This window comes from Schistocerca cancellata, chromosome 1, assembly GCF_023864275.1.
Source record: "Schistocerca cancellata isolate TAMUIC-IGC-003103 chromosome 1, iqSchCanc2.1, whole genome shotgun sequence".
In the NCBI taxonomy this organism is placed as follows: Eukaryota; Metazoa; Arthropoda; class Insecta; order Orthoptera; family Acrididae; genus Schistocerca; species Schistocerca cancellata.
In genome coordinates, this window is record NC_064626.1 from 673621382 (window position 1) to 673647312 (window position 25931).

At 44.7% G+C, this 25931-nt stretch overlaps 1 protein-coding gene across 1 annotated transcript in view; it reads left to right on the forward strand.

Annotated features, from left to right (window-relative positions):
• LOC126092881 (cadherin-89D) overlaps positions 1-25931 on the forward strand; it is a 407126-nt gene that overhangs the window by 216219 nt on the left and 164976 nt on the right. Inside the window, exons 3-5 of the mRNA XM_049908645.1 lie at positions 16419-16549; positions 20743-20898; positions 24033-24141. Coding sequence (XP_049764602.1) covers positions 16419-16549; positions 20743-20898; positions 24033-24141 — 396 coding nt within the window. The remainder of the gene's footprint in view (positions 1-16418; positions 16550-20742; positions 20899-24032; positions 24142-25931) is intronic.

The following is a 25931-nucleotide window of genomic DNA, read 5'->3' on the forward strand; positions in this document are numbered from 1 at the left end:
AAACTGAAATTCATTGGAATAACCTGGACTGTACTTCATTAATTGATAGGCTCACTTGTAGTACGCTTCTACGACAAAATTCTTCAGTGCTGTTCGACATTCTGCATAGTCGCATAACACAGCAGAAGTTTTTGCTCTACTCATCTCGATTTTACTCCGTGCACGAGCGCCACAGACGTGTTCAACTGTTATCTGTGTGAGAAATGAACACACCTCGTACGCTGCGATAGCAGTGTAGACCCTTTTATTGTTACAAGATGGTCGATTTCGACAGTTTTAATGCTGCCATGGTCTGATCTAAGGGGGAGACATCAGAGGGGGACGGGGGGCGGTGACTACAATTCATATCACAGATTACATAAAATATACAAAAGTCCACGTACGTCATGGAACGTGTTATAAAATTTCCGTATTAGGTTACGTTAAATCAAAGCATAAAAGGCACTCCCCATGCCGGCCGCTGTTGCCGAGCAGTTCTAGGCGCTTCAGTCCGGAACCGCGCTGCTGCTACGGTCGCAGGTTCGAATCCTGCCTCGGGCATGGATGTATGTGATGCCCTTAGGTTAGTTAGGTTTAAGTATTTCTAAGACTAGGGGACTGATGACCTCAGGTGTTAAGTCCCATAATGCTTAGAGTCATCTGAACCATTTTAGCACTCCCCACATATACATACCTTGAGGAAAATCAAGTTTTAAAAATTCATAAAATTGATAAAATGCACACACCTGATAAAATGCACACACAGTTGATAATATGCACACATTTGATAAAATTCTTGTGTCGTTCATGCATGCGGGTGGTGAACATAACTCTCGTAAGCTTGCCGCACGGCACAACGCTGCCGGCGGAGTGTTGACACAGAGGCTGCAGACCCGTTACAGAGTTACATATCTCGCCGCTGGATGGCGTATGTAGTACAAGCTATATGATCATATGCTGTGGTTACAAGCTGTGAATAGCGGTGCACCACAAATAAAGGTGGACTTTTCGAGGTGCCCGATATCCATTAGAAATGCCACCTGACCATACATCTAAAATTACTGTGGGCTTATGCACCATATAAAACCTGTTGCAATCACATATTGTGAGCTTATTGATGGTAAGAAAACAACAGTAACAATCAAAAATTTTAAAAAGAAAGCGAGCGGGTATATTAAACCGCCCAGCTCTGAAGGGGACCTGCGACGTATCACCCAAGGGAAAAGAAGGGGAGGGGCGTGCGATAAAACCACATAGCACTAAACTTACTTCAAAAGTCATTTAATCCGGAGGCAGATGCAAGCCTTACTGGACGCAAAGTGTCTACTACAGAGTCAATCGAAATGATGTGTAGCATAAAGAGTAAGTTAGACTTCTGTGAGAATCTCTACGCGGAAGACGTCATACTTATGCTTAAAATGCTTATGCTTAAAATTCCAGGGTGTCACAATACGAAAAAAATGTTCTTCCCCGAAACATAGCTCAGTGTGATGGCAAAATTAGAGAATTTGAAAGTATTGCAGACTGGTGGTGATAATTCTTGCCTATGAGTGACACAAGTACTGAATAGAATGATACAGGTACGCTGTGTACCACCCGTCGTAACGCGTATGTATTAGAACTGTAGTTATAGCTTGTTAGACAAATTATATCTTTCCGGGAAGTGATTGTTTGGAGCGCAAAGCGAATGAGTATCAGGATTCGTTACGTTTTTGCGCATCTACTGTTTTCAGTAAAATAAAAACACTCACCAGTGCTCGAAAAATGTGACAGTAACGAATGAGATTTTAAGGCACGCTGAATGCGATACCCAATTCTTAGGGTAAGTGTGTTTTGACACGGATTTCGCTTTCGTTGCCTGACTATTATTGCTGGTAAATTCCGCCGCTCTCCTGTTGGGCAACTCTAAAAGCGCCACTCACTCGGGTCATCTGCAACTCCGCCCTGAGCCCGGCTGTAACGAATCGTCTTCGATTCGCCGCGTTAAACTCAGCCGTGTGTCGTCTGGCCTTGGCGCAGCATTCTGTTTCGCAGAGGCTTTTCCCTCTGCCGTAAATGATACCTTTTACCGCTGCACCTCGCTTCTCTGTTCACAAAAAATAGCTTTTGCTTTTACTGTCTTCGCACTGCAAAAAATTCCCGTTCGAATTAATTGGCGAGTAAACAGATGTTGAAACTGTTTTGTCATAACATGAATTGATGAGAACGGGTCTTTAAAGACTCGCTCCTGGAACTACGTACGCGTTCATTGTCATTCACGCTGTGCCGCATCCACGTCGTATGCTGGAAAAATTAGGCAGGTGCGAGCAGGACTCGAGCTTAGAGGGTTCCACACGAGCTTCATTATGTACACAGACAGTTCATCCATTCCGGGAATCGAGAATTTTTACTATTTTTCCTGTTATCTACATTGAGACGCAAGGTATCTGTACCACGGATTTTCGAGAATATTTAATTTCAATAATATAAATGTGACATAAAGTCACGCAGGAGACAGACGCCCATTTTTATAATAACCAGTAGTTTCCAATTCAGGCTGTCTGGTCGCAACGGTGAAACTCGAATATCAGGCAGGAAATGTCTTTATTACTATATTAAGCTTTTCGGAATTCATCCATCACTAGACACCCATTTGTATGTAAAACGCCGTATCTACGTGCAGTAATCGCTCCTGGGGACATGATGATGGATAAATGCCGAAACGCTTTATACTGCAATAAAGTCATTTCTTGCCTGACGTTTGGCTCTTACCAGCGCGACCCAGTTAGCCTAAATGCAGAACTACTGATTGTTTTAATTTACTGCCTGACGCCGGATGACAAATGACTAAAGAAGTATTTTTTCGTGTGATATAATAACAGAGTAACAATTTTCGGATTTTTTTCTTGCCAAGTTTCCTGATTCTAGGTCAACGGTAAGTGCTCTACAGGTATTGATGAGTGAGTTTGCGACTATCAAAATATGTTATGTAAATGGCCGTATCGTATGGTTGCATTGACTTAGAAGCTTACATTTATTACACCACCAAAGGCATACAGGTCGTAGTATGCGACACAAATTTCAACGTGATAAGTTAACCAGTTCCTGAGAAAAAGGGGCTAAACAGATGGACGAAGAGACAGACAGTCAGACAAGAAACGTGTGATATAATTAAAAATTTAAAGTTTTCTGATTTTGTTCCTTGGCTGTACTGTGAAATCTTCCTATTTGCCAAGTTTCTTGATTATAGATCAACGGGGGAGTACCCTATAGGTTTCGATGAGTTTGTTTGCGACCAGCAAAATATGTTGTAAAATGGTCGTAGTTTTTGATTGAATTGGCTTACAAGCTTCTATGTATTACACCGCAAAGGGACCACAGACCTCAGTATGTGATATAAATTTCAGCTTGATACAGCCACCCGTTCCTGAGAATAAGGGTTTTCAACAGTCAGTAACACAGACAAACGGACAGCAAAGTGGTCCTCTAAGAGTTCCGTTTCTACCGATTGAGTTACGAAACCGTAAACAAGAAAGCATTTCCATTCCGATGAAACATTTAGGAACTTGTATTATACTTGACTACTCCACGATTTGTTTTTCCCGTTGCGTAGTGTGGGAATTCCTGGAATTTTTCCTACATGTCACATTTTCAATGATTCATCAGCTAATTACACTACTGGCCATTAAAATTGCTGCACCAAGAAGAAATGCAGATTATAAACGGGTATTCATTGAACAAATGCATTATACTAGAACTGACATGTGATTACATTTTCACGCAGTTTGGGTCGTGCATTATCCTGCTGAAATGTAGAGTTTCGCAGGGATCGAATGAAGGGTAGAGCCACGGGTCGTAGCACATCTGAAATGTAACATCCACTGTTAAAAGTGTCGTCAATGCGAACAAGAGGTGACCGAGACATGTAACCAATGGCACCCCATACCATCACGCCAGTATGACGATGGCGAATACACGCTTCCAATGTGCGTTCACCGCGATGTCCCCAAACACGGATGCGACCATCATGATGCTGTAAACAGAACCTGGATTCGTCCGAAAAAATGACGTTTTGCCATTCGTGCACCCAGGTTCGTCGTTGAGTACACCATCGCAGACGCTCCTGTCTGTGATGCAGCGTCAAGGGTAACTGCAGCCATGGTCTCTGAGCTGATAGTCCATGCAGCTGCAAACGTCGTCGAACTGTTCGTGCAGATGGTTGTTGTCTTGCAAACGTCCCCTTCTGTTGACTCAGGGATCGAGACGTGGCTGCACGATCCGTTACAGCTATGCGGATAAGATGCCTGTCATCTCGACTGCTAGTGATACGAAGCTGTTGGGATCCAGCACGTCGTTCCGTATTACCCTCCTGAATCCACCGATTCCATATTCTGCTAACAGTCATTGGATATCGACCAACGCGAGCGGCAATGCCGCGATACGATAAACCGCAATCGTGATAGGCTACAATCCGATCTTTATCAAAGTCCGAAACGTGATGATAAGCATTTCGCCTCCTTACACGAGGCATCACAACAACGTTTCCCCAGGCAACATCGGTCAACTGCTGTTTGTGTATGAGAAATCGGTTGGAAACTTCCCTCATGTCAGCACGTTGTAGGTGCCGCCACCGGCGCCAACCTTGTGTGAATGCTCTGAAGAGCTAATCATTTGCATATCACAGCATCTTCTTCCTGTCGGTTAAATTTCGCGTCTCTAGCACGTCATCTTCGTGATGTAGCAATTTTAATTGCCAGAAATGTATTTTGCTATAAGAAACTACATGTTATCCTTATAGTCTAAAGAAACAATTAAGTTTCAGAACTGGTACGCAAAGTTGTCAATACGGCTTTGCCATTAAAAACTGACATGACGTTTGGCTTTACTCGCTAAAGAGTGAGTTGCCCGTTCTGTTACATAATGGTACTCAAACCCTCGTGGAAAGTAAGTAGGAAAGAATTAGGGTAGAGGGGCAAGCATTCACATTACACATGTAACAGCACTGCTCGAGCTGAACGATTGTCGATATGGCAACACCAAGAAGGATACTTGTAATCACATTTATTTATTTATTTAACCTGACCGTACGACGGTCTTGACGTTCTCGCTTACATCGCACCAGAGTTCCAAACATGCATTATATTTTGACATTATAGTCACTTAATATAATAAATAAAATAAAATGTTATTAATAGAAATAAAATGATTTCAATGTTTGTAAGAACATAGTGATTAAGGGTACCGACTAAGAACTAGAAAATAACCTTAATTCTTGCAGAGGCGCTACTGCTACTGCTTTTGCTAACAATAGTAATAATAACGACAGTGGCAGGTTTAAAGTGGATTTATATGTGCAAAAAAGTGGTATTTTGAGACACTGAGAGTTCTGAAGGAGACAAAAATTTGGGTACACTGCACCATCTGATGAAAAGAGAAAGATCTGGTTGGTAAAAAGGATACTTGAATTAGTTGAAATTACAAAGGTTCAGTACGCGTGGAACCTTCCGATTATTTCCGCGTATAAAGAAATTAATAGCCAGTAAATGCTGAAGAGATGGATATTTTGTAAACCTCCCACCGCATATAAAGAAATTAGTAGCCAGTAAATGCTGAAGAGATGGATATTTTGCAGACCTCCCATAGTCCACTTTAAGAATGGAATCAACTCACCGTAGAAACATTAGGATAGAAGCAATGACTTAAAGGGAAACTACATCGAAAATGGTTAATTGTTGTCATAAAAATACAAGCATAGTTCTTTTCACACTACCCTTGTATTACTGAATGACTGGAAGTAACGGGAAGACAAGATTTTCGTGGTCGCTACTCAGATGCGATCGACAAATAGAGTCTGAATTCAAATTTAAAAACCGATTTTCATAACAAAATTTCTTTACATTTCATCTTATCTCATTCGTCAGGGATTGTTGTTTCCACAGTGCATAACATGAGACATATACGGATTACCAGTTTCATAAATGGAACGAAATAAAATGCCGATACTGTTACTCCGTAGACAGAGAGATAAGAAACTAATTTCACCCGGATATGGACTTGGTTCAGTACCGTTTCTCTGCAGCCGGGACGTGGGAAACGCTAGCCGGTCTGTGCGAGCAGGTTCAGGACGCGACCCGGTTGGCCACGGCGAATCACCTAAAAGGTGCAGCAACGCGGCTAATAGACTGTACAATATTCCGGTTTTACTTTGGTCACGGCAGAGTTATCAAGCTTTAGGATATTTGAGAAGCAATATTCATTAACTGCAGTTGATGCGCAAGATCGTTGAGATGGAAACCCGATAGATTTCCTATTAGCATTTTATGGCGAGAACAGACAGACCGGTTTTACTTGTAGGAAGCAAATATACACGCAGTGATGGTGAATACTTCTTAAACATGCATAATATTGAAAAGAAATGTCGACGAATAAGTCCCGTACTTTATGCTGTACGTGTCCCTTCACGTTTCCACTTCACTATCACATCGGAACAGTGGACCTAGGGATGTTTAGGAGTGTGGAAATCTCGCGTACAGCCGTATGACCCAAGTGGCACCCAATCACCTGACCACGATCGAAGTCCGTGAGCTCCGTAGAGAGCCTCAGTCTGCTCTCTCACTATGTATAATGACTACTGAGGCCGCTACTATGGAGTACCTGGCAGTAGGTGGCAGCACAATACACCTAATATGAAAAACGTATGTTTTGTTGGTGTCCGGATACTTTTGATCACGTCGTTTAAATTTGCGGGACTAGTGTGAATACTGTGCTTCACGTGGCACCAACTTCATAAATACGTAGTTCCTAAATTTGTTTGCAGTCCTCCTAAGATACTTACACTTGCCTGGTATTGATACACATTACATTTACATTTAGGGAAATGGACACTCATTTGAAGAATATGGATCCTGTACACCTCCCGCAAACTCGACCCTCCTCACCCGCTCGTCTCCTCGCTCCTCTCCCACCCCCGCCCACTGCTGCGCCTGTATTCCCACGTCCCACCCAGTCTCCATCTCTCCACCCTCCTTACCCTCTCCCAAGGTGGCTTCCGCCAGCTCCCCCTCCCTGATGATGTCCTCCTCCCCTCCATCTACTCCTCCTACCAACTTTGATCCTCCCTCCCTCTTCCTGTATCTGTTCCTTTGGGCACCCTCCATCCCTCCCCCCCTCCTACCCCACTTCTCCCCCGGGCCTCCCCTCCCCTGTCCTTCTACTCCTCCTCCCCTCTCCTCAGCCATTGGCATCTCTGTTCTCCCCTCTTCACCCTCTCCACCCACCCTCATCCTGCTTCCCCTCTTGGCAGGTCCCCGGACTCGCACACGCTACATGGACTTTCGCGCGCCGGAGATCTTTGCCATCTGTCTCTCGTGTGTGTGACGTCGTTTAGTGTTTTTAGTGTCCGCCGTCACGCTTCTCCGTTCACTTGTGGCATCGGATTCATCAGTGTTCTGTGCGCCGTGTCAACATGTTTTCAGTGTCTTTCTCGTCGAGTGTGAACGGCTCCGTGTTTTTTGTGTGACTGTGACCACTATTTTTTGCCCGTCACTATGTTCATTTTCATTCTCCATTTTTTGTACTGTGATTGTCAACTCTCTGGCTGAAGAGCGGCGTAGCATGCCGCTGCCAGCCTTCCTGTTTGTTCAGGTGTTAAAATCACAATAAAGTAAAAAACAAAAACAAAAAAAACTCATTTGAAGGATACGGATCCTGTACACCTCCCGCAAACTCGATCCTCCTCACCCGCTTGTCTCGCCCATCCTCTCCCGCCCCCGCCCGCTGCCGCGCCTGCATTCCCACGTTCCACCTGGTCTCCATCTCTCCACCCTCCTTACCCTCTCCCAAGGTGGCTTCCGCCAGCTCCCTCTCCCTGATGATGCCCTCCTCCCCTCCGTCTACCCCTCCTACGACCTTTGATCCTCCCTCCCTCTTCCTGTTTTTGCTCCTTTGGGCACCCTCACACCCTTCTATCCCTCTTCCCTCCCTCCTCCATTTCTCCCCTCTCCTCCCCCAGGCTTCCCCTCCCCTGTCCCTCTCCTCCTCCCCCCATCTCCTCAGCCATTGGCATCTTTGTTTTCCCCTTTCCCCCACCTCACCCTTCTTCCTCTCTTGGCAGGTCCCCGGACTCGCACACGATCAGTGGATACCCGCGCACCGGAGATCATCGCCATCAGTGTCTCGTGTGTGCCGTCGTGTTTAGTGTTCAGTGTTCACCGTCACACTCCATCGTCCACCTGTGCCATCGCCATCTTCAGTGTTAGTGCATCGTGACAACAGTTTGTTGTTTGGATTATCGTCAAGTGTGAACGGCTCCGTGTTTGTCATTATGTGTCTACTGTTTTATTACCCACTGTTATGTCACATCTGTGTATTCTTTCTGTTGTTTATTTATCTACTCTATGGCTGAAGAGCGGCGTAACGTGCTGCTGACAGCCTGCCTGTTTGTACGGGTTTGAAACTAACAATAAAGGAAAAAAAAAACCTCATTTGATCCCTCCCTCAGCTCCCCCCTTTTTCCCCCCTCATAGGTGCAGGTACTCCCCTCCCCCCCCATTCTGCCGCCGTGTCACCTGTATAGTGCTCTTATAAGTGAGTGTTCAGTGTTGTGCGTCCCCTGTCAGTGTTGCGAGCAGCCTCCATGCTGTCGCTCGTTGTGTTTTTATTCTCGTGCGAACAGAAACCACACTGTCGCCGTGTTTTTTGATTGTGCCTGTCTACTTCTTGATCCGCATCGTCACCACAGTGTTTTTATATTTTAAATTATACACCTTACCGCCATTTTACAGTTTTTTTTTACAATTTCACCGTTTTATCGCCTGTTTTTCTTATTTGTTTTTATTCTCATTATGTTTCTTAACTTTTATGTAGGATGTAGAGTAGCATATTACGCTGCTGCCAGCCCGCCCCCTCCCCTCGGGGGGTGGGGGGGGGAGGGTCGAAACCCAATAAGGAAAAAAGACAGTTGTTTGAATCGCCACTCCTTCTTGCGTCTGCCCTACCCCTCTCCTTTTTATGGGTCGTCTCCTTTCATCCTTCAGGCAAATATGTCGAAGTCACAAGCATAAGGCGAAGAGATAGAAAAAGTGTCGTCGTAACTGCCGTCTGCGCCACGTCTGCTGTGCAGCGAGCTACGTTAATTTAAGTATTAACTGTATTTTTCTTATTTGTCACTTCTTCTTCCGTGTGTTTTTGCTTTTAGGAAGCTTTAATTTTCGAGTGCTAGTAATAGTGTTCCATAGATTTCGTGTTTGTTTTGAATACAGTCAGAGTGAGTTCCTTTAGTCAGCTGTAGTGCCAGTAGTTCTAGTGTTTGTTTTGAATACAGTCCAGAGACAGGAAGTGCTATTTTCATTGTTTTCAACAAGAAGTGTCTAGTAACCACAGTTTAGTCAGCTATCAGCCGCCTTTAGTGAATTAGCAGTCTAGTTAAAAGTTGATTAACTCTCTACAGTAAATTGATTTCTTAGGATGCATAGGATGTGTGACTGCTGTGTACGGAAGCAGGAGGAGCTGGCCACTGTTCGCGAACAGCTGAACGTGTTGATGGCCGTGGTCAGTCGTCTTCAGGCTGCTGCCTCGGAGTGTAGCGGCAGTGGGGAGTCTGGTGTGTCGCATGGTACACCCCAGGTGTTACATGCTTCTCCCACGGTCCCTGCTGTCGAGACATCTTCGCGGGTACCGGGCGCGGTTGGGCCAACCTCTCCCCAAGAGGAGTGGCTGGTGCAGCGGCGTTCGCGGCGCATTAGGCGGAGGGTCAACGTGGAGGCTGGCCGTGTGGCATCGCCCGATCTGCCTGTGAGTGGACATGTGGCCGCTCCTTTAGCAAGGTCCGAGCAGGCACATGAGGGGAGGGGTTTATTAGTGATTGGGAGCTCCAACGTTAGGCGGGTGATGGAGCCCCTTAGGGAAATAGCGGAAAGGTCGGGGAAGAAGGCCAGTGTTCATTCTGTCTGCTTGCCGGGGGGTCTCATCCGAGATGTGGAGGAGGCCCTGACGGCGGCGATGAGGGCATTGGGTGCACCCGACTGCAAATTGTTGCTCATGTCGGCACCAATGACTCCTGCAATCTGGGTTCAGAGGTCATCCTCAGTTCATACAGGCGGTTGGCGGAGTTGGTGAAGGCGGAAAGCCTCGCTCGCGGGGTGGAATCTGAGCTAACTATTTGTAGTATCGTTCCCAGAACTGATCGCGGTCCTCTGGTTTGGAGCCGAGTGGAAGGCTTAAACCAGAGGCTCAGTCGATTCTGCGCAGATCTGGGGTGCAAATTTCTCGACCTCCGCTATCGGATGGAGAAGAGCAGGGTCCCCTTGAATAAGTCAGGTGTGCACTACACGCAGGAAACGGCTACAAGGGTAGCGGAGTACGTGTGGAGTGCACATGTGGGTTTTTTAGGTTAGAGAATTCCCTCCCTAGGCCCGACAAGACGCCTCCTGAGAGGCGGCAAGGTAGTAGTAGGCAAAACGCAACAGGGAATAACAATATTAATGTCGTAATAGTAAACTGCAGGAGCGTCTACAGAAAGGCCCCAGAACTGCTCTCCTTAATAAACGGTCACAATGTCCACATCGTACTAGGGACAGAAAGTTGGCTGAAACCAGATGTAAACAGTAATGAAATTCTAAACTCATATTGGAATGTATACCACAGAGACAGGCTGGACGGTGAAGGTGGAGGCGTGTTTATAGCGATAAAAAGTGCAAGAGTATCGAAGGAAATTGACGGAGATCCGAAATGTGAAATAATTTGGCTGAAGGTCACAGTTAAAAAAAAAGAAATGTTCAAATGTGTGTGAAATCTTATCGGACTTAACTGCTAAGGTTATCAGTCCCTAAGCTTACATACTACTTAACCTAAATTATCCTAAGAACAAACACACACACCCATGCCCGAGGAGGACTCGAACCTCCGCCAGGACCAGCCGCACAGTCCACGACCGCTCGGCTAATCCCGCGCAGCGTCACGGTTAAAGCAGGCTCAGACATGGTAATTGGATGTCTCTATAGGCCCCCTGGCTCAGCAGCTGTCGTGGCAGAGTACCTGAAGAAAAATTTGGAAAATATTTCGAGTAGATTTCCCCACCATGTTATAGTTCTGGGTGGAGATTTTAATTTGCCGGATATAGACTGGGAGACTCAAACGTTTACAACGGGTGGCAAGGACAAAGAATCCAGTGAATTTTTTTTAAAGTGCTTTATCTGAAAACTACCTTGAGGAGTTAAACAGAGAACCGACTCGGGGCGACAACATATTAGACCTTCTGGTGACAAACACACCCGAACTATTTGAAACAGTTAACGCAGAACAGGGAATCAGCGATCATAAAGCGGTTACTGCATCGATGATTTCAGACGTAAATAGAAATATAAAAAAGGTAGGAAGATTTTTCTGTTTAGCAAAAGTGACAAAAAGCAGATTTCAGAGTACTTGATGGCTCAACACAAAAGTTTTGTCTCAAGTACAGATAGTGTTGAGGATCAGTGGACAAAGTTCAAAACCATCGTGCAATATGCATTAGATGAGTATGTGCCCAGCGAGATCGTATGAGATGGAAAAGAGCCACTGTGGTACAACAACCGAGTTAGAAAACTGCTGCGGAAGCAAAGGAAACTTCACAGCAAGCATAAATATAGCCAAAGCCTTACAGACAAACAAAAATTCCGCGAAGCGAAATGTAGTGTGAGGAGGGCTATGCGAGAGGCGTTCGATGAATTCGAAAGTAAAGTTCTATGTACTGACTTGGCAGAAAATCCTAAGAAATTTTGGTCTTATGTCAAAGCGGTAGGTGGATCAAAACAAAATGTCCAGACACTCTGTGACCAAAATGGTACTGAAACAGAGGATGACAGGCTAAAGGCCGAAATACTAAATGTCTTTTTCCAAAGCTGTTTCACAGAGGAAGATTGCACTGTAGTTTCTTCTCTAGATTGTCGCACAGATGAAAAAATGGTAGATATCGAAATAGACGACAGAGGGATAGAGAAACAATTAAAATCGCTCTAAAGAGGAAAGGCCGCTGGACCTGATGGGATACCAGTTCGATTTTACACAGAGTACGCTAAGGAACTTGCCCCCTTCTTGCAGCGGTAGGTCTCTAGAAGAGCGTAGCGTTCCAAAGGGTTGGAAAAGGGCACAGGTCATCGCCGTTTTCAAGAAGGGACGTCGAACAGCTGAACAGAACTATAGACCTATATCACTAACGTCGATCTGTTGCAGAATTTTTGAACACGTATTATATAAGAGTATAATGATTTTTCTGGAGACTAGAAATCTACTCTGTAGGAATCAGCATGGGTTTCGGAAAAGACGATCGTGTGAAACCCTGCTCGCGCTATTCGTCCACGAGACTCAGAGGGCCATAGACACGGGTTCTCAGGTAGATGCCGTGTTTCTTGACTTCCGTAAAGCGTTCAATACAGTTCCCCACAGTCGTTTAATGGACAAAGCAAGAGCATATGGACTATCAGACCAATTGTGTGATTGGATTGAAGAGTTCCTAGATAACAGAACGCAGCATGTCATTCTCAATGGAGAGAAGTCTTCCGAAGTAAGAGTGATTTCAGGTGTACCGCAGGGGAGTGTCGTAGGACCGTTGCTATTCAAAATATACAAAAAATGACGTTGTGGATCGTATCGTAAGTTCACTGAGGCTTTTTGCGGATGATGCTGTGGTATATCGAGAGGTTGTAACAATGGAAAATTGTACTGAAATGCAGGAGGACCTGCAGCGAATTGACGTATGGTGCAGGGAATGGCAATTGAATCTCAATGTAGACAAGTGTAATGTGCTGCGAATACATAGAAAGAAAGATCCCTTATCATTTAGCTACGGTGTAGCAGGTCAGCAACTGGAAGCAGTTAATTCCATAAATTATCTGGGAGTACGCATTACGAGTGATTTAAAATGGAATGATCATATATAAAGTTGATCTTCGGTAAAGCAGATGCCAGACTGAGATTCATTGGAAGAATCCTAAGGAAATGCAATCCGAAAACAAAAGAAGTAGGTTACAGTACACTTGTTCGCCCACTGCTTGAATACTGCTCACCAGTGTGGGATCCGTACCAGATAGGGTTGATAGAAGAGATAGAGAAAATCCAACGGAGAGCAGCTCGCTTCATTACAGGATCATTTAGTAATCGCGAAAGCGTTACGGAGATGATAGATAAACTCCAGTGGAAGACTGTGCAGGAGAGACGCTCAGTAGCTCGGTACGGGCTTTTGTTGAAGTTTCGAGAACATACCTTCACTGAGGAGTCCAGCAGTATATTGCTCCCTCCTACGTATATCTCGCGAAGAGACCATGAGGATAAAATCAGAGAGATTAGAACCCACACAGAGGTATACCGACAATCCTTATCTCCATGAACAATACGAGACTGGAATAGAAGGGAGAACCGATAGAGGTACTCACGGTACCCTCCGCCACACACCGTCAGGTGGCTTGCGGAGTATGGATGTAGATTTAGATGTAGATATGAGGATGATGATTGTATAATTCAGAATGTAAAAGGAGATGAATATCTAACAATTGTGAGGGCTGGAACGTGGTAATAGGGGAAAGAAGAGAAGAAAGATTTTACTGGAGTATATGGGCATTTGGAAAAGGTCTGCAGATCCATGAAGATTCCAGGTCGATCACAACTTGGTCTTGCAGAGATTCCTAATCAGGTGGTAGATGTAGAGGATATCGGGAACATATATGCACTCTGATCACAATTTAATAAATCATGGAGAGTAGACTGTCGTTCAAGAGAATTGCACGGAAGAGTCACTGTGGAAGAAAATGATATGTTGAATTACTGGGCAGTGATACTGCGATAATTTATATCGCAAAGCAATCACAGGACTTGGACAGACATACTTACAGGAAACGTAACTGTGACGAAACCATGGGTAAAAGATCACTTGATCTTGATTGACGAAGGATGAAGTACAAAAATGTTCAGAGAATTTCAGGAATATGGAATTGTAATCACTTCGGAATGATATAAATAGTAAGTGCAAGAAGAGATAGAGAAGATCCAACGGAGAGCAGCTCGCTTCGTTACAGGATCATTTAGTAATCGCGAAAGCGTTACGGAGATGATAGATATACTCCAGTGGAAAACTCTGCAGGAGAGACGCTCAGTAGCTCGGTACGGGCTTTTGTTGAAGTTTCGAGAACATACCTTCACTGAGGAGTCCAGCAGTATATTGCTCCCTCCTACGTATATCTCGCGAAGAGACCATGAGGATAAAATCAGAGAGATTAGAACCCACACAGAGGTATACCGACAATCCTTCTCTCCATGAACAATACGAATGGCTGCAGGAAAAATCTCAGGAAATCCCAATAGAAATGGTCTTTAGAAGGACTGATTCAGCACATAGAAAAGTGAGAACACTCTTCTGTGAAATTAGAGGGAACGGTATCGTTAAGATTGCAGTGGGAATTCCACTTTTAATAGTAGAGGAGAGAGCCGACAGGTAGGAAGCTTACGAGCGGAAGGATGGTCTGATTACGTGGTTGAGGAGGAAAAGGGAGTCGATACGAAGACGTAGGCGGTCCAGTTGTAGTCAGAGGTGTGGAAAACGTGCGATCAAGTAATTCAGAAGGAGTAGATAACATCCATTCGGAAGTTCTGAAATCATTGGGGAGGAAGCAAGGAATTGACAATTCAAGTTGGTGTGTGGATTCTGTGAGTGTGGAGAGATGCTGTCGGGCTTTCGGGAATACATCATCTGCACAATACTGACGATAGCAAGGAGAGATAAATGCGAGAACTATCGCAGGATCAGCTTAAAGGCTTATACATCTGTGATACGGGCAAGAATAATATACAGAAGAATCGAAAAGAAAATTGAGAATCTGTTAGATGACAATCAGTCTGGTTTTAGGAAAGGTAAAGTCATCTTAGAAGCTGCTCTACGGTTATGACTAAATATGGAAGCAAGACTTTAGGAAAATGAGGTCACCCTCATGGGATTTCAAATGGTTCAAATGGCTCTACGCACTACGGGACTTAACATCTGAGGTCATCAGTCCCCTAGACTTAGAACTACTTAAACCTAACTAACCTAAGGACATCAGACACATTCAGGCTCGAGGCAGGATTCGAACCCTTCGAACGTAACAGCCACGCGGTTCCGGACTGAAGCGCCTAGAACCACTCGGTGACAGCGGCCGGACATGGGATTTGTCGATCTGAAAAAAGCGCTGGACAATGTAAAATGTTGGAACAATGGAAAAATCAGCGTAAGCTATAGGAGAAGGTGGGTAATATACAATACGCAGAAGAAAAATGAGGGAACAATAATGGAAAGTCAGGAAATAATTAGAAGGAATGTAAGACAGGAGGTCGTTGGATGGATATGCTATTCTGAAGTGAAGAGATTAGCAGAAGAGTGTAATTCGTGGCGGGTCACATCAAGCGTGACGACTAAAAATAAAATAAAATTAAATTAAAGAAAAGAATGTATTTCGCTACCGATATGTTATGTTATGGTATGTTAACTGGGGACCTAGAAACGACGGAGAGGCTCCGTCCCCACCGCAGCCGCAGTGGTCCACAACCCCACGACGACTACCGCAGTCCACTTCACCCCTCCTCCACCCCACACCGAACCCAGGGTTATTGTGCGCTTCGGCTCCCGGTGGAGCACCCCAGGGAACGTCTCACACCAGACGAGTGTAACCCCAATGCATGCGTGGCATAGTAATGGTGGTGTACGCATACGTGGAGAACTTGTTTGCGCAGCAATCGCCGACATAATGTAGCTGAGGTGGAATAAGGGGAACCAGCCCGCATTTGCCGAGGCAGATGGAACACCGCCTAAAAACCATCCACAGACTGGCCGGCTCACCGGACCTCGACACAAATCCGCCGGGCGGATTCGTGCCGGGGACCGGCGCTCCTTCCCGTCCCAAAAGCCGTGCGTTAGACCGCAATCCGCTACCGTAATTTTCACCTGTTTTTCCCATAGCGTGGTACTTTTCGCGTGTCACATTCGGTAAGTCGATACTGATTCTGACCGTCTTTGACGAGCTCACGCTTCCGCCTCGTTTAACAACGACGGCGCTTGTTGTCGCCCACCCACACCAGAAATATGAAAGGTTCAAAATGGTTCAAATGGCTCTGAGCACTTTGGGACTTAACTTTTGAGGTCGTCAGTCCCCTAGAACTTAGTACTACTTAAACCTAACTGACCTAATAACATCACACACATCCATGCCCGAGGCAGGATTCGAACCTGCGACCGTAGCGGTCGTGCGGCTCCAGACTGTAGCGTCTAGAACCGCTCGGCCACCACGGCCGCCAATATGAAAGGCACAGACTGTACTCTCTGCTTTTTTTTTAGTAGAGGTACAACGATGATGATATTCGGCATTACTACAGGACAACAGTATAGCTGTAAATCACTAAACATGCTTAAGGCTTACATTCCAGTGAGGTGAGGTGAGGTGTTGTGGGTGTTGTTGCAGGGTGCCAGTTCTCGCCGGCGGGCGAGTACCTGCGCTTCGTGCGGCTGCCGGAGAACGTGCCGGTGGGCGGCGAGGTGCTGCAGGTCGAGGTGCACCCGCGGCACGGCCTCTCGCTGCAGCCCATAGACAAGGTGAGCCTCTTCACTGTGTGTCCAGGTCTGTGTGCAGTGTGAAGGTAAGCTTATGTTGCAGCTGTAAGTCGGTCTGCGAGCCCTACAATGAGGAATAATAATAGTTTGCCAGAATGAGATTTTCACTCTGCAGCGGAGTGTGCGCTGATATGAAACTTCCTGGCAGATTAAAACTGTGTGCCGGACCGACACTCGAACTCGGGACCTTTACAGTAAAGTTTGGAAGATAGGAGACGAGGTACAGGCAGAAGTAAAGCTGTGAGGACGGGGCGTGAGTCGTGCTTCGTAGCTCAGTTGGTAGAGCACTTGCCCGCGAAAGGCAAAGGTCCCGAGTTTGCGTCTCGGTCCGAAACACAGTTTTAATCTGCCAGGAAGTTTCAATAATCGAATGTTTTCTTTATTTTAGTCCTCTCAAATACTGAAATATTGTTTACGTCTCCTGGCTTCGATACAAACAAAAACAAGATGTATTTGACCACCAAGCATTATTCTTTTCAAAAAGACATCATTGTGCACTTAATTGTTTTATTTATAAACTTTAACGTTGCAGTTTCAGTCTTTGGTCGTTTCTAAGTGGATGAATATCCTGCTTTTACATGTTTTGGTCACAGGATGCACGTCCGACGACATTTTGTATAACATCACTGAATTCTTTGTATAATTTACTAGTAACCGCTCTACCTATTAATGTTTTCATAGCAAAGTAATTTAAGGAAAAGCAATGACGATTTTCTTAAAAGCTTCGTGTGGCCGTGAACTCGAGCCAAGGAAAAACAAGGAACTATTCTGTGATAAAAACTGTAGGGCAGTGAGAAACAAACACAGACTACTGATATACTGCTTTTTCACAAGAAAGCTACATACTATTAATGAAATCAGTTTCAAATCAACAAACACGAAACGGATTTAAGAAGTAAACGGAAAACAAAATATCTTAAATTTTCCCTGAGACATTTAAATCTCTAATTTATCTACGATAACGTTGGAACCTAAAAAAGTGAATTAAAATTTGTGCTGCGGCCGGCACTCAAACCGAGGTCCTCTTGCTTACTTGGCAGATATGCTGACCATTACGCCACCGCAGCACTATGGTCAACAGAGCTGCAAGAACTGCGCGAGTCAAATACCCTCCCCAACACAAACTCCAATTCACATCTCCCCTTTTATTGTCACTAATACCAGGACTCTCCGAGATTTGAATAGTGGTGGGGAGGGTATTTGACTTGGGTAGTTTGTGCAGCTATGTTGACCATAATGCTGTGGTGGTGTAACGGTCAGCATATCTGCCTGGTAAGCAAGAAGAATTTTAATTCACTTCTTCAGCTTCCAACGTTATCATGGAAAAGAAAAGAATTCGTTTTTCTGAAAACCATTATTGAATGGCGAAAATAATAGTGGTACCCGAGGTAATCTCCAGCAGTCCGTAAGGTAGCTTGTCGACTATACACCGAGCTGACGAAAGTTATGGTATTGCGATATACAGATGGCTTACATGAAATATAAAAGGGCAGTGCATTGACAGAGCTGTCATTTGCACTCAGGTGATTCATGTGAAAAGGTTTCCTACATGGTTATGGCCGCACGACAGGAATTAATAGTCTATGACCGCGGAATGGTAATTGGAGCTAGACGCATGGAACATTCCATTTCGGAGATCGTTAGGGAATTCAGTATGCCGAGAGACACAGTATCATGAGTGTGCCCAGAATATCACATTTCAAGCATTACCTCTCACCACAGACAACGCAGTGGCCGACGGCTTCACTTAACGACCGAGAGCAGCAGTGTTTCAGTAGAGTTGTCAGTGCTAATAGACCAGCAATACTACGTGAAATAACTGCAGAAATCAATGGGGGACGTACGGTAAACGTATGCGTTAGGAGAGTGCGATAAAATTTTGCGTTAATGGGGTACGGCACCAAATGACCGACGCGAATGCGTTTGCTAGCAGCACTTCATCGCCAGCGGCACTTCTCCAACGCTCGTTTGGACCCTAGACGACTGCAAAAGCATGGCTTGTCCAGATTTCAGTTGGTAATAGCTGCTGGTAGGGTTCGAGTGTGGCGCTCACCCCACGAAGCTAGGGACGCAAGTTGTCAACAAGGTACTGTGGAAGCTGGGGATGCATCCGTAATGGTGTGCTTTGTGTTTTCCTGGAATGGACTGAGTCATCTGGTCAATCTGAACTGATAATTGACTGGAAATACCTATATTAGGCCACCTGGAGACCATCTGCAGCCATTCATGGATCTCATGTTCCCAAACTTGTCACTAGGCCACAGTAGTTCGCGATTGATTTGAAGAACGTTCTGGAAAATTTAAGCGAGCGATCGCCGGACATGAATCCAATCTAGCATGTATGGGTTGTAATCGAGAGCCCAGTTCTTGCACAAAATCCTGCAACACTTTCGCAATTAACATGCATGGCTCAATAGTTCTGCAGGGGACTTCCAACGACTTGTTAAGTTCATGCCACCTCGAGTTCCAGAACCACACCGGCCAAAGGAGGCCCTACACGATGCTAAACGTATCACAAGACTTTTGACACCTCACTGTAGATGTAGGTGTAGAATTTATGAGAGGTTGTTCCGTAATGATTTAAAATTCTATGCTATTGCAATCAGTCAGAGTTCCAGTTCGTTCGAGTAGAAGAATTACTGCATAGAATCAGTTGTGGAATACACGACGAAATTAAATCAAATGCACTACTGGCCATTAAAATTGCTACACAACGAAAATGACGCGCTACAGGCGCGAAATTTAACCGACAGAAAGAAGATGCTCTGATATGCAAATGATTAGCTCTTCAGAGCATTTACACAAGGTTGGCGCCAGAGGCGACACCTACAACGCGCTGACATGAGGAAAGTTTCCAACCGATTTCTCATACACAAACAGCAGTTGACCGGCGTTGCCTGGTGAAACGTTGTTGTGATGCCTCGTGTAAGGAGCAGAAATGCGTACCATCACGTTTCCGACTTTGGTAAAGGTCGGATTGTAGCCTATCGCAATTGCGGTTTATCGTATCGCGACATTGCTGCTCGCGTTTGTCGAGATCCAATGACTGTTAGCAGAATATGGAATCGGTGGGTTCAGGAGGGTAACACGGAACACTGTACTGGATCCCAACGGCCTCGTATCACTAGCAGTCGAGATGACAGGCATCTTATCCGCATGGCAGTAACGGATCGTGCAGCCACGTCTCGATCTCAAAGTCAACAGATGGGGACGTTTCCAAGACAACAACCATAACAACCATCTGCACGAACAGTTCGACGACGTTTGCAGCAGCATGGACTATCAGCTCGGAGACCATATGGCTGCGGCTACCCTTGACGCTGCATCACAGACAGGAGTGCCTGCGATGGTGTGCTCAACGACGAACCTGGGTGCACGAATGGCAAAACGTCATTTTTTCGGACGAATCCAGGTTCTGTTCACAGCATCATGATGGTCGCATCCGTGTTTGGCGACATCGCGGTGAACGCACATTGGAAGCGTGTATTCGTCATCGCCATACTGGCGTATCACCCGGCGTGATGGTATGGGGTGCCATTTTTTACACGTCTCGGTCACCTCTTGTTCGGACTGACGGCACTTTGAACAGTGGACGTTACATTTCAGATGTGTTACGACCCGTGGCTCTACCCTTCATTCGATCCCTGCGAAACCCTACATTTCAGCAGGATAATGCACGCCCGCTTATTGCAGGTCCTGTGCGGGTCTTTCTGGATACAGAAAATATTCGACTGCTGCCCTGGCTAACACGTTCTCCAGATCTCTCACCAACTGAAAACGTCTGGTCACAGTGCGACAGTCACTACTCTTGATGAACTGTGGTATCGTGTTGAAGCTGCATGGGCAGCTGTACCTGTACACGCCATCCAAGCTCTGTTTGACTCAATGCCCAGGCGTATCAAGGCCGTTATTGCGGCCAGAGGTGGTTGTTCTGGGTACTGACTTCTCAGGATCTATGCACCCAAATTGCGTGAAAATGGAATGACATGTCAGTTCTAGTATAATATATCTGTCCAATGAATACCCGTTTATTATCTGCATTTCTTCATGGTGTAGCAATTTTAATAGCCAGTAGTGTATTTGTGTAACTGTAATGTTCATATAGCCATTCGGTCGTACGTATTTGTTGTATGTAGCTGTTGTTGGGCCCGTGCTTTGAGCGTGTGATGTTCCAGGCGGAGGACGCGACGTTCTTCGAGGTGCGCGAGCTGAGCAGCCAGCTGGTGTCGGTGGCGCTGGCGCGCTCGCTGGAGGACCTGGTGGACGGCGACAGCCCGCAGAACGTGCTCAAGTTCCGCCTCGTCTGCGACTACCAGGACGGCGACGACACGGTGCGTCCGCTGCAGCGCAAAGCCCTGCTCACTGTACGACGGCTGATTAGGTCTCTTAAACGACACGTGCTCTTAATGTTCCCTGTTGTTTTGAAAAGGGGAAAGACCTCTGTTTCGATGAATAATGAAAATTCGGAAAGTGCAGATACAGTAATAACCGGATTGTTATCGCTCGTCTGCTTTCGCACGATAACGATCGAAAGAAATTTTGCCATAGAAGGTAAACATAAGAAGCAGTTCCGAAATTTGGAATAAATAAACTGAATTAGCTGTAATTTTAGTTTGTAAATCACTTAAAAACGGTCGTCAGTTCAGTGTATGGCCAAAAATTACTGAGTGATTTTTAATTGTTTACAAACTGTTATCACGAACTAATCATTGAATTCAAATCGGACGAGAAAGGAAGGCACTGACTGCACTTCAGATACAAAAACACAGTCAATACCACCATTAACTAAAGTCAGTCAGAAAGCCAGCAGAATAATTTGGGCTGAACTCATGCATATGAAACTGTTTGCAAAATAATTATCGTAATCAACAGCTTTACGCTACTCACTGCAATGCAGACTCTTACTGATTTTACAAATGCAAATGTTCATAAATATTCATTTCCTATTATAGTAAGTTATTTGTGGAAAGTCCATAATGCCTCACTTAGTGAAGAATAAGTTATTTTACACTACACTGTTACGTAATTTGAAAATGTGAGCAGAAAGCGTAGTATATTCTTTTAAATTTTTCTCTCTCTCTTTTACTGTTAGACATTACTCTTTAACTAGTCGTTCTACCAAGCAGCAAAGTTCACTGCTGTTAAATGGCAGTTTTGGGTATTTCTTTATCTTAGTTATCGAAAGTAAATAAGCTCATCACCATCGATATTTTCCTATTCTTTCACTGGTGGTATTCTTTTAATCAATAATGTTGAAAGTTGAAAGGATTGGACCCTGTTTGGTAAATGTTTGAAGTAAGGTTCGTTTGAAAGTATAACAGTTGCTTCAATAAACACTTTGTTACTCAAATAAGAAAAACTGCTATGTACAATCTGAAGATGAAACTTACTGTATCTTACACTGATGAGTTGCTGCTGGTGCGATGTAAGGCATCATTCGTCGACAATATGTGGCAACAGCCTCTTCTTAATCGTCAGTCCATGTAACAAGTCTGGACCCTCAGTACTCTTCTTGAATATTTATTCCTCTTGATGATTATGATGTACTGTGCCCATTTACAACGACATAATATGCCTGCCTCGCAATATTTTAAAAATCTTGCAGTTTACTCCTTACATTCCCTTGCATCGCGTCTGCACTTGATCGATTGTCGCTAGCAACTCCCCTTTGCTGACCACTTCTGCCCGACCGAGCGAGGTGGCGCAGTGGTTAGACACTGGACTCGCCTTCGGAAGGACGACGGTTCAATCCCGCGTCCGGCCATCCTGATTTAGGTTTTCCGTGATTTCCCTAAATCACTCCAGGCAAATGCCGGGATGGTTCCTCTGAAAGGGCACGGCCGACTTCCTTCCCCATCCTTCCCTAATCCGATGAGACCGATGACCACGCTGTCTGGTCTCCTTCCCCAAACCAACCAACCAACTTCTGCCCGACAGCGACAATATTCCTTACTTCAAACGCATTCTTTGGTTCTGTACAATAGCAAACTTCCCTCACAAGACCAGCGTTTTTACTACGCCATAATTACGATACTCTTTATTAATTAGTTTCTTTTAATTAATTCTTTGACATTTAATTATATTACAGTATTAATAAAATAATAAAAGGTAGATAAATCAAAATTATACTCATAAAATTGAGATGGAGGGGGAGAAAGGAAAGGAAAGGTAACGGATTAATGATGTCAGCTGCATCGGAACATTACACGGAACCAGTGGCGACGAGTGAAAATCTGTACCGGACCGGGACTCCAACCGGAATCTTCTGCTTACTCGGCAGTTGCGTTAAACACTGCGCCACCCGGGAGAAAGAACAGACACCACGCATTCATACATATAATTATATTATGGTTACAAAATTAGTTATATGCGAACAATTTACTGGCACTGTGTTGTGTTACCACTGGATCAGCAGATAAACGCAGCACACCTATAGAGAAATTCTTTTCACGACGTCGATCTGAAACCCATTCTCAGCACGTAATGTTTGAGCAGAAGCAATGTAACCGCCAAGAAAAAGTTCTCCTCCGATTCTCAAATCACCACCAAGTGTTATGGTGTTTTAAGTATTTAGTGCTAAACACTGCTCGTATTGTGATGGTCAACATCCGAGAGTAACATCGTGCTTTCCCTAGTGCACCAAATTACGGCTATGGATTTTTACTTGCTCTGGACGAAGACTACCTCACTAGATGATGCTGTCTGGTTGCCGTACAGCCCATAAGCGCTCAGCACACTAAGCCTTATATCGGTTTTCACAGTGTTGCTAGTTTAACAGCTTAACGCGCACACGCTGGCTTGCGATAGGCGAGCGAGACGTGGATACATCCACGCGGCAGATTAACGGCCGTAGGGATGGTACGCAGGCCAGCCTGACCATTTTTAGGCGGTTTTCCTCGCTCGTTTTAGCAGATGCTGACCTGGTCCCCAACCTCCGCCTCAGCAAATACGATACACAAACTGTTTGCATGCTATAACATATAGACCAAAGTTTAGGACGATTTGCAGGCAGATGACACGGAAGACTTCTCTTCATTACCTTAACTGACGACTGTGCCAGCAGTAAGGGCATGCGGGCAGAAATTTAAATAAAAATTAATCTGCCAAATCATGAAAACAGCTGCCCCATCCAGGGAATACACACGATGAAAGAGAGAGAGAGAGTTATTTACTTCATAAAAAAATTATAAACAGCCGACCTGCAACTGGTCGGCTGTTTATAATTTTATTACGTGGAACCGTTGCTATTGTGCAGCCATGTCTAAAATACTTATTTACTTCAGTAAATATGATCTGAAGTTTATATGTATGTGTATATGTGTGTGTGTGTGTGTGTGTGTGTGCGTCCATAAGGCATTGTGTATTGCCGACCGGTTTGTATTTGTACGGCGCTGAGGCAGCGCATTTGGTTGTCTGAGTGACTTATTTTTTCGTTTTGGGAAACATTGCCCTCCCACTTGTGCAGATTTCTTCATTCCTGTCCGTGACGGTATACGTGGAGGATGTGAACGACCACAGTCCTGTGTTCGTGAATGCGCCGTACCATGTCACCGTCGATGAACTTACGCCCGTAGGTGAGTTTGAAATTCACTTGAACGATACTGTATTTCATAATTTCCTGTTGTTTGTATCATATATTTCATCTAAGACAGTCGCTCAAACTTTAGGATAATGTGGTAATTTAAATTTACATATGAAAGCGACATGCATTTTAAGGTCATTACTATGTATGTTTCTGTCTTCCGTACCGAAGCGAACAGACATTTAGATTGTCTTTTTTTTTGGATCGTAAAATCGTCCTTTTTTAAAACTGCCCTATGAAATGTTGTCATGGGGTAATTTATTTCTGTTAACCATAACAGACGAAAAATACCAACAATATCACGCAATGTGCGAAATATGGTACTCGAACCTAAAGAATAAAAATTGTGAGATGATAGTTGTAAATGTTAAAAAGATGTACATTTTGGTTACACGATAAACCGCACAAACTTCAAGACTGCGAGTTGGATAAATATCTGGTGATTGCAATTACGAAAAATTAAATCGGGAAGAATCGCACAAAAAATGTGGTGGAGAAGATGAACCAAAGACTGCACTTCATTAGCAGAACACATACAAGTCACAACACATCTACTAAAGAGACTGCCAACATTACGCTTGTCTGTCCTTTTATGGAGTATTGCTGCTCTGTCAGGAGTTGGATTGACTAAGCACATCGAAAAAGGTCAATGAAGGGCAGCGTCTTCTGTATTATAGCGAAAACCGAAAGGCAGTGTCACGGATATTTTTGTATCCCGCCTGGATAGTGAAGGGTGGGCCGAATGTAGGAAGTGAATAGGAGCAGGAAAAGGTGAAATGCTCGTTACTGCAATTAAATGTGGTTTTACTTAACTTTGGCTGAGATGAGCACGTAGGTGCGAAGCCGTACAGGTATCAACGCTACCAAACGTTACAGAGGCAAAATCTGTAGTGGGTCGCCCACTATGAAACAGAAACAATGTTGCTTAGTCGTCTACACGGAATCAAAAAGGGCTGAATCTGGAGCGGCGCACATAGAGCTGCACAGCGCCGGCTAGAGGGCGGTGTCGTCGGTGTCTGTGTCCTAGTGTCAACATACGAACTTGCACCTACGCCGTGGCATCGTAGCTATCGATACGAATTGGGATGACAGGTATTTAAAAAAGGATAAGAAACGTTTCTCCTTGTGGCGAGATGTTTTCATGAAATTTCTGTCACCAACTTTCTCCTCCAAAATGGGAGAATATGTTGTTGACTCCCACCTACATTAGGATAAATGACTATCGTTATAAAATAAATCAGAGCTCGCACGGAAAAAATTAAGTGTTCGTCTTTCCCGCGTCCCGTTTGAGTGTGAAACAGTAGAGAGATAGTGTGAAAGTGCTAGATGAACTATTTGCCGAGCAGTTAAGTGCAAATTGCGGTGTAGTCTTGGAGATGTAGATAAAAGCGTGGGCTATCACTTACACCGTTTTCTTCATTGTCCGCGTACCTGAGTTATTTTCTCCTACATACACGAAACGTTAAAAATCAGTTACGCAACTTTACTGTATCGAGGTGATAATTAAAACTTCACAACTAATCCTTGTACGTTTTGTTTAAAGTTGCACAACTCCAGATGTGTACTGACTCGGCCGCTCGACTACATACATGATGAAAGCCCAGAATGAGATTTTCACTCTGCATGGGAGTGTGCGCTGATATGAAACTTCCTGGTAGATTAAAACTGTGTGTCGGACCGAGACTCGAACTCGGGGCCTTTGCCTTTCGTGGGCAAGTGCTCTACCAACTGAGCTACCTAAGCACGACTCACACCCCGTCCACACAGCTTTACTTCTGCCAG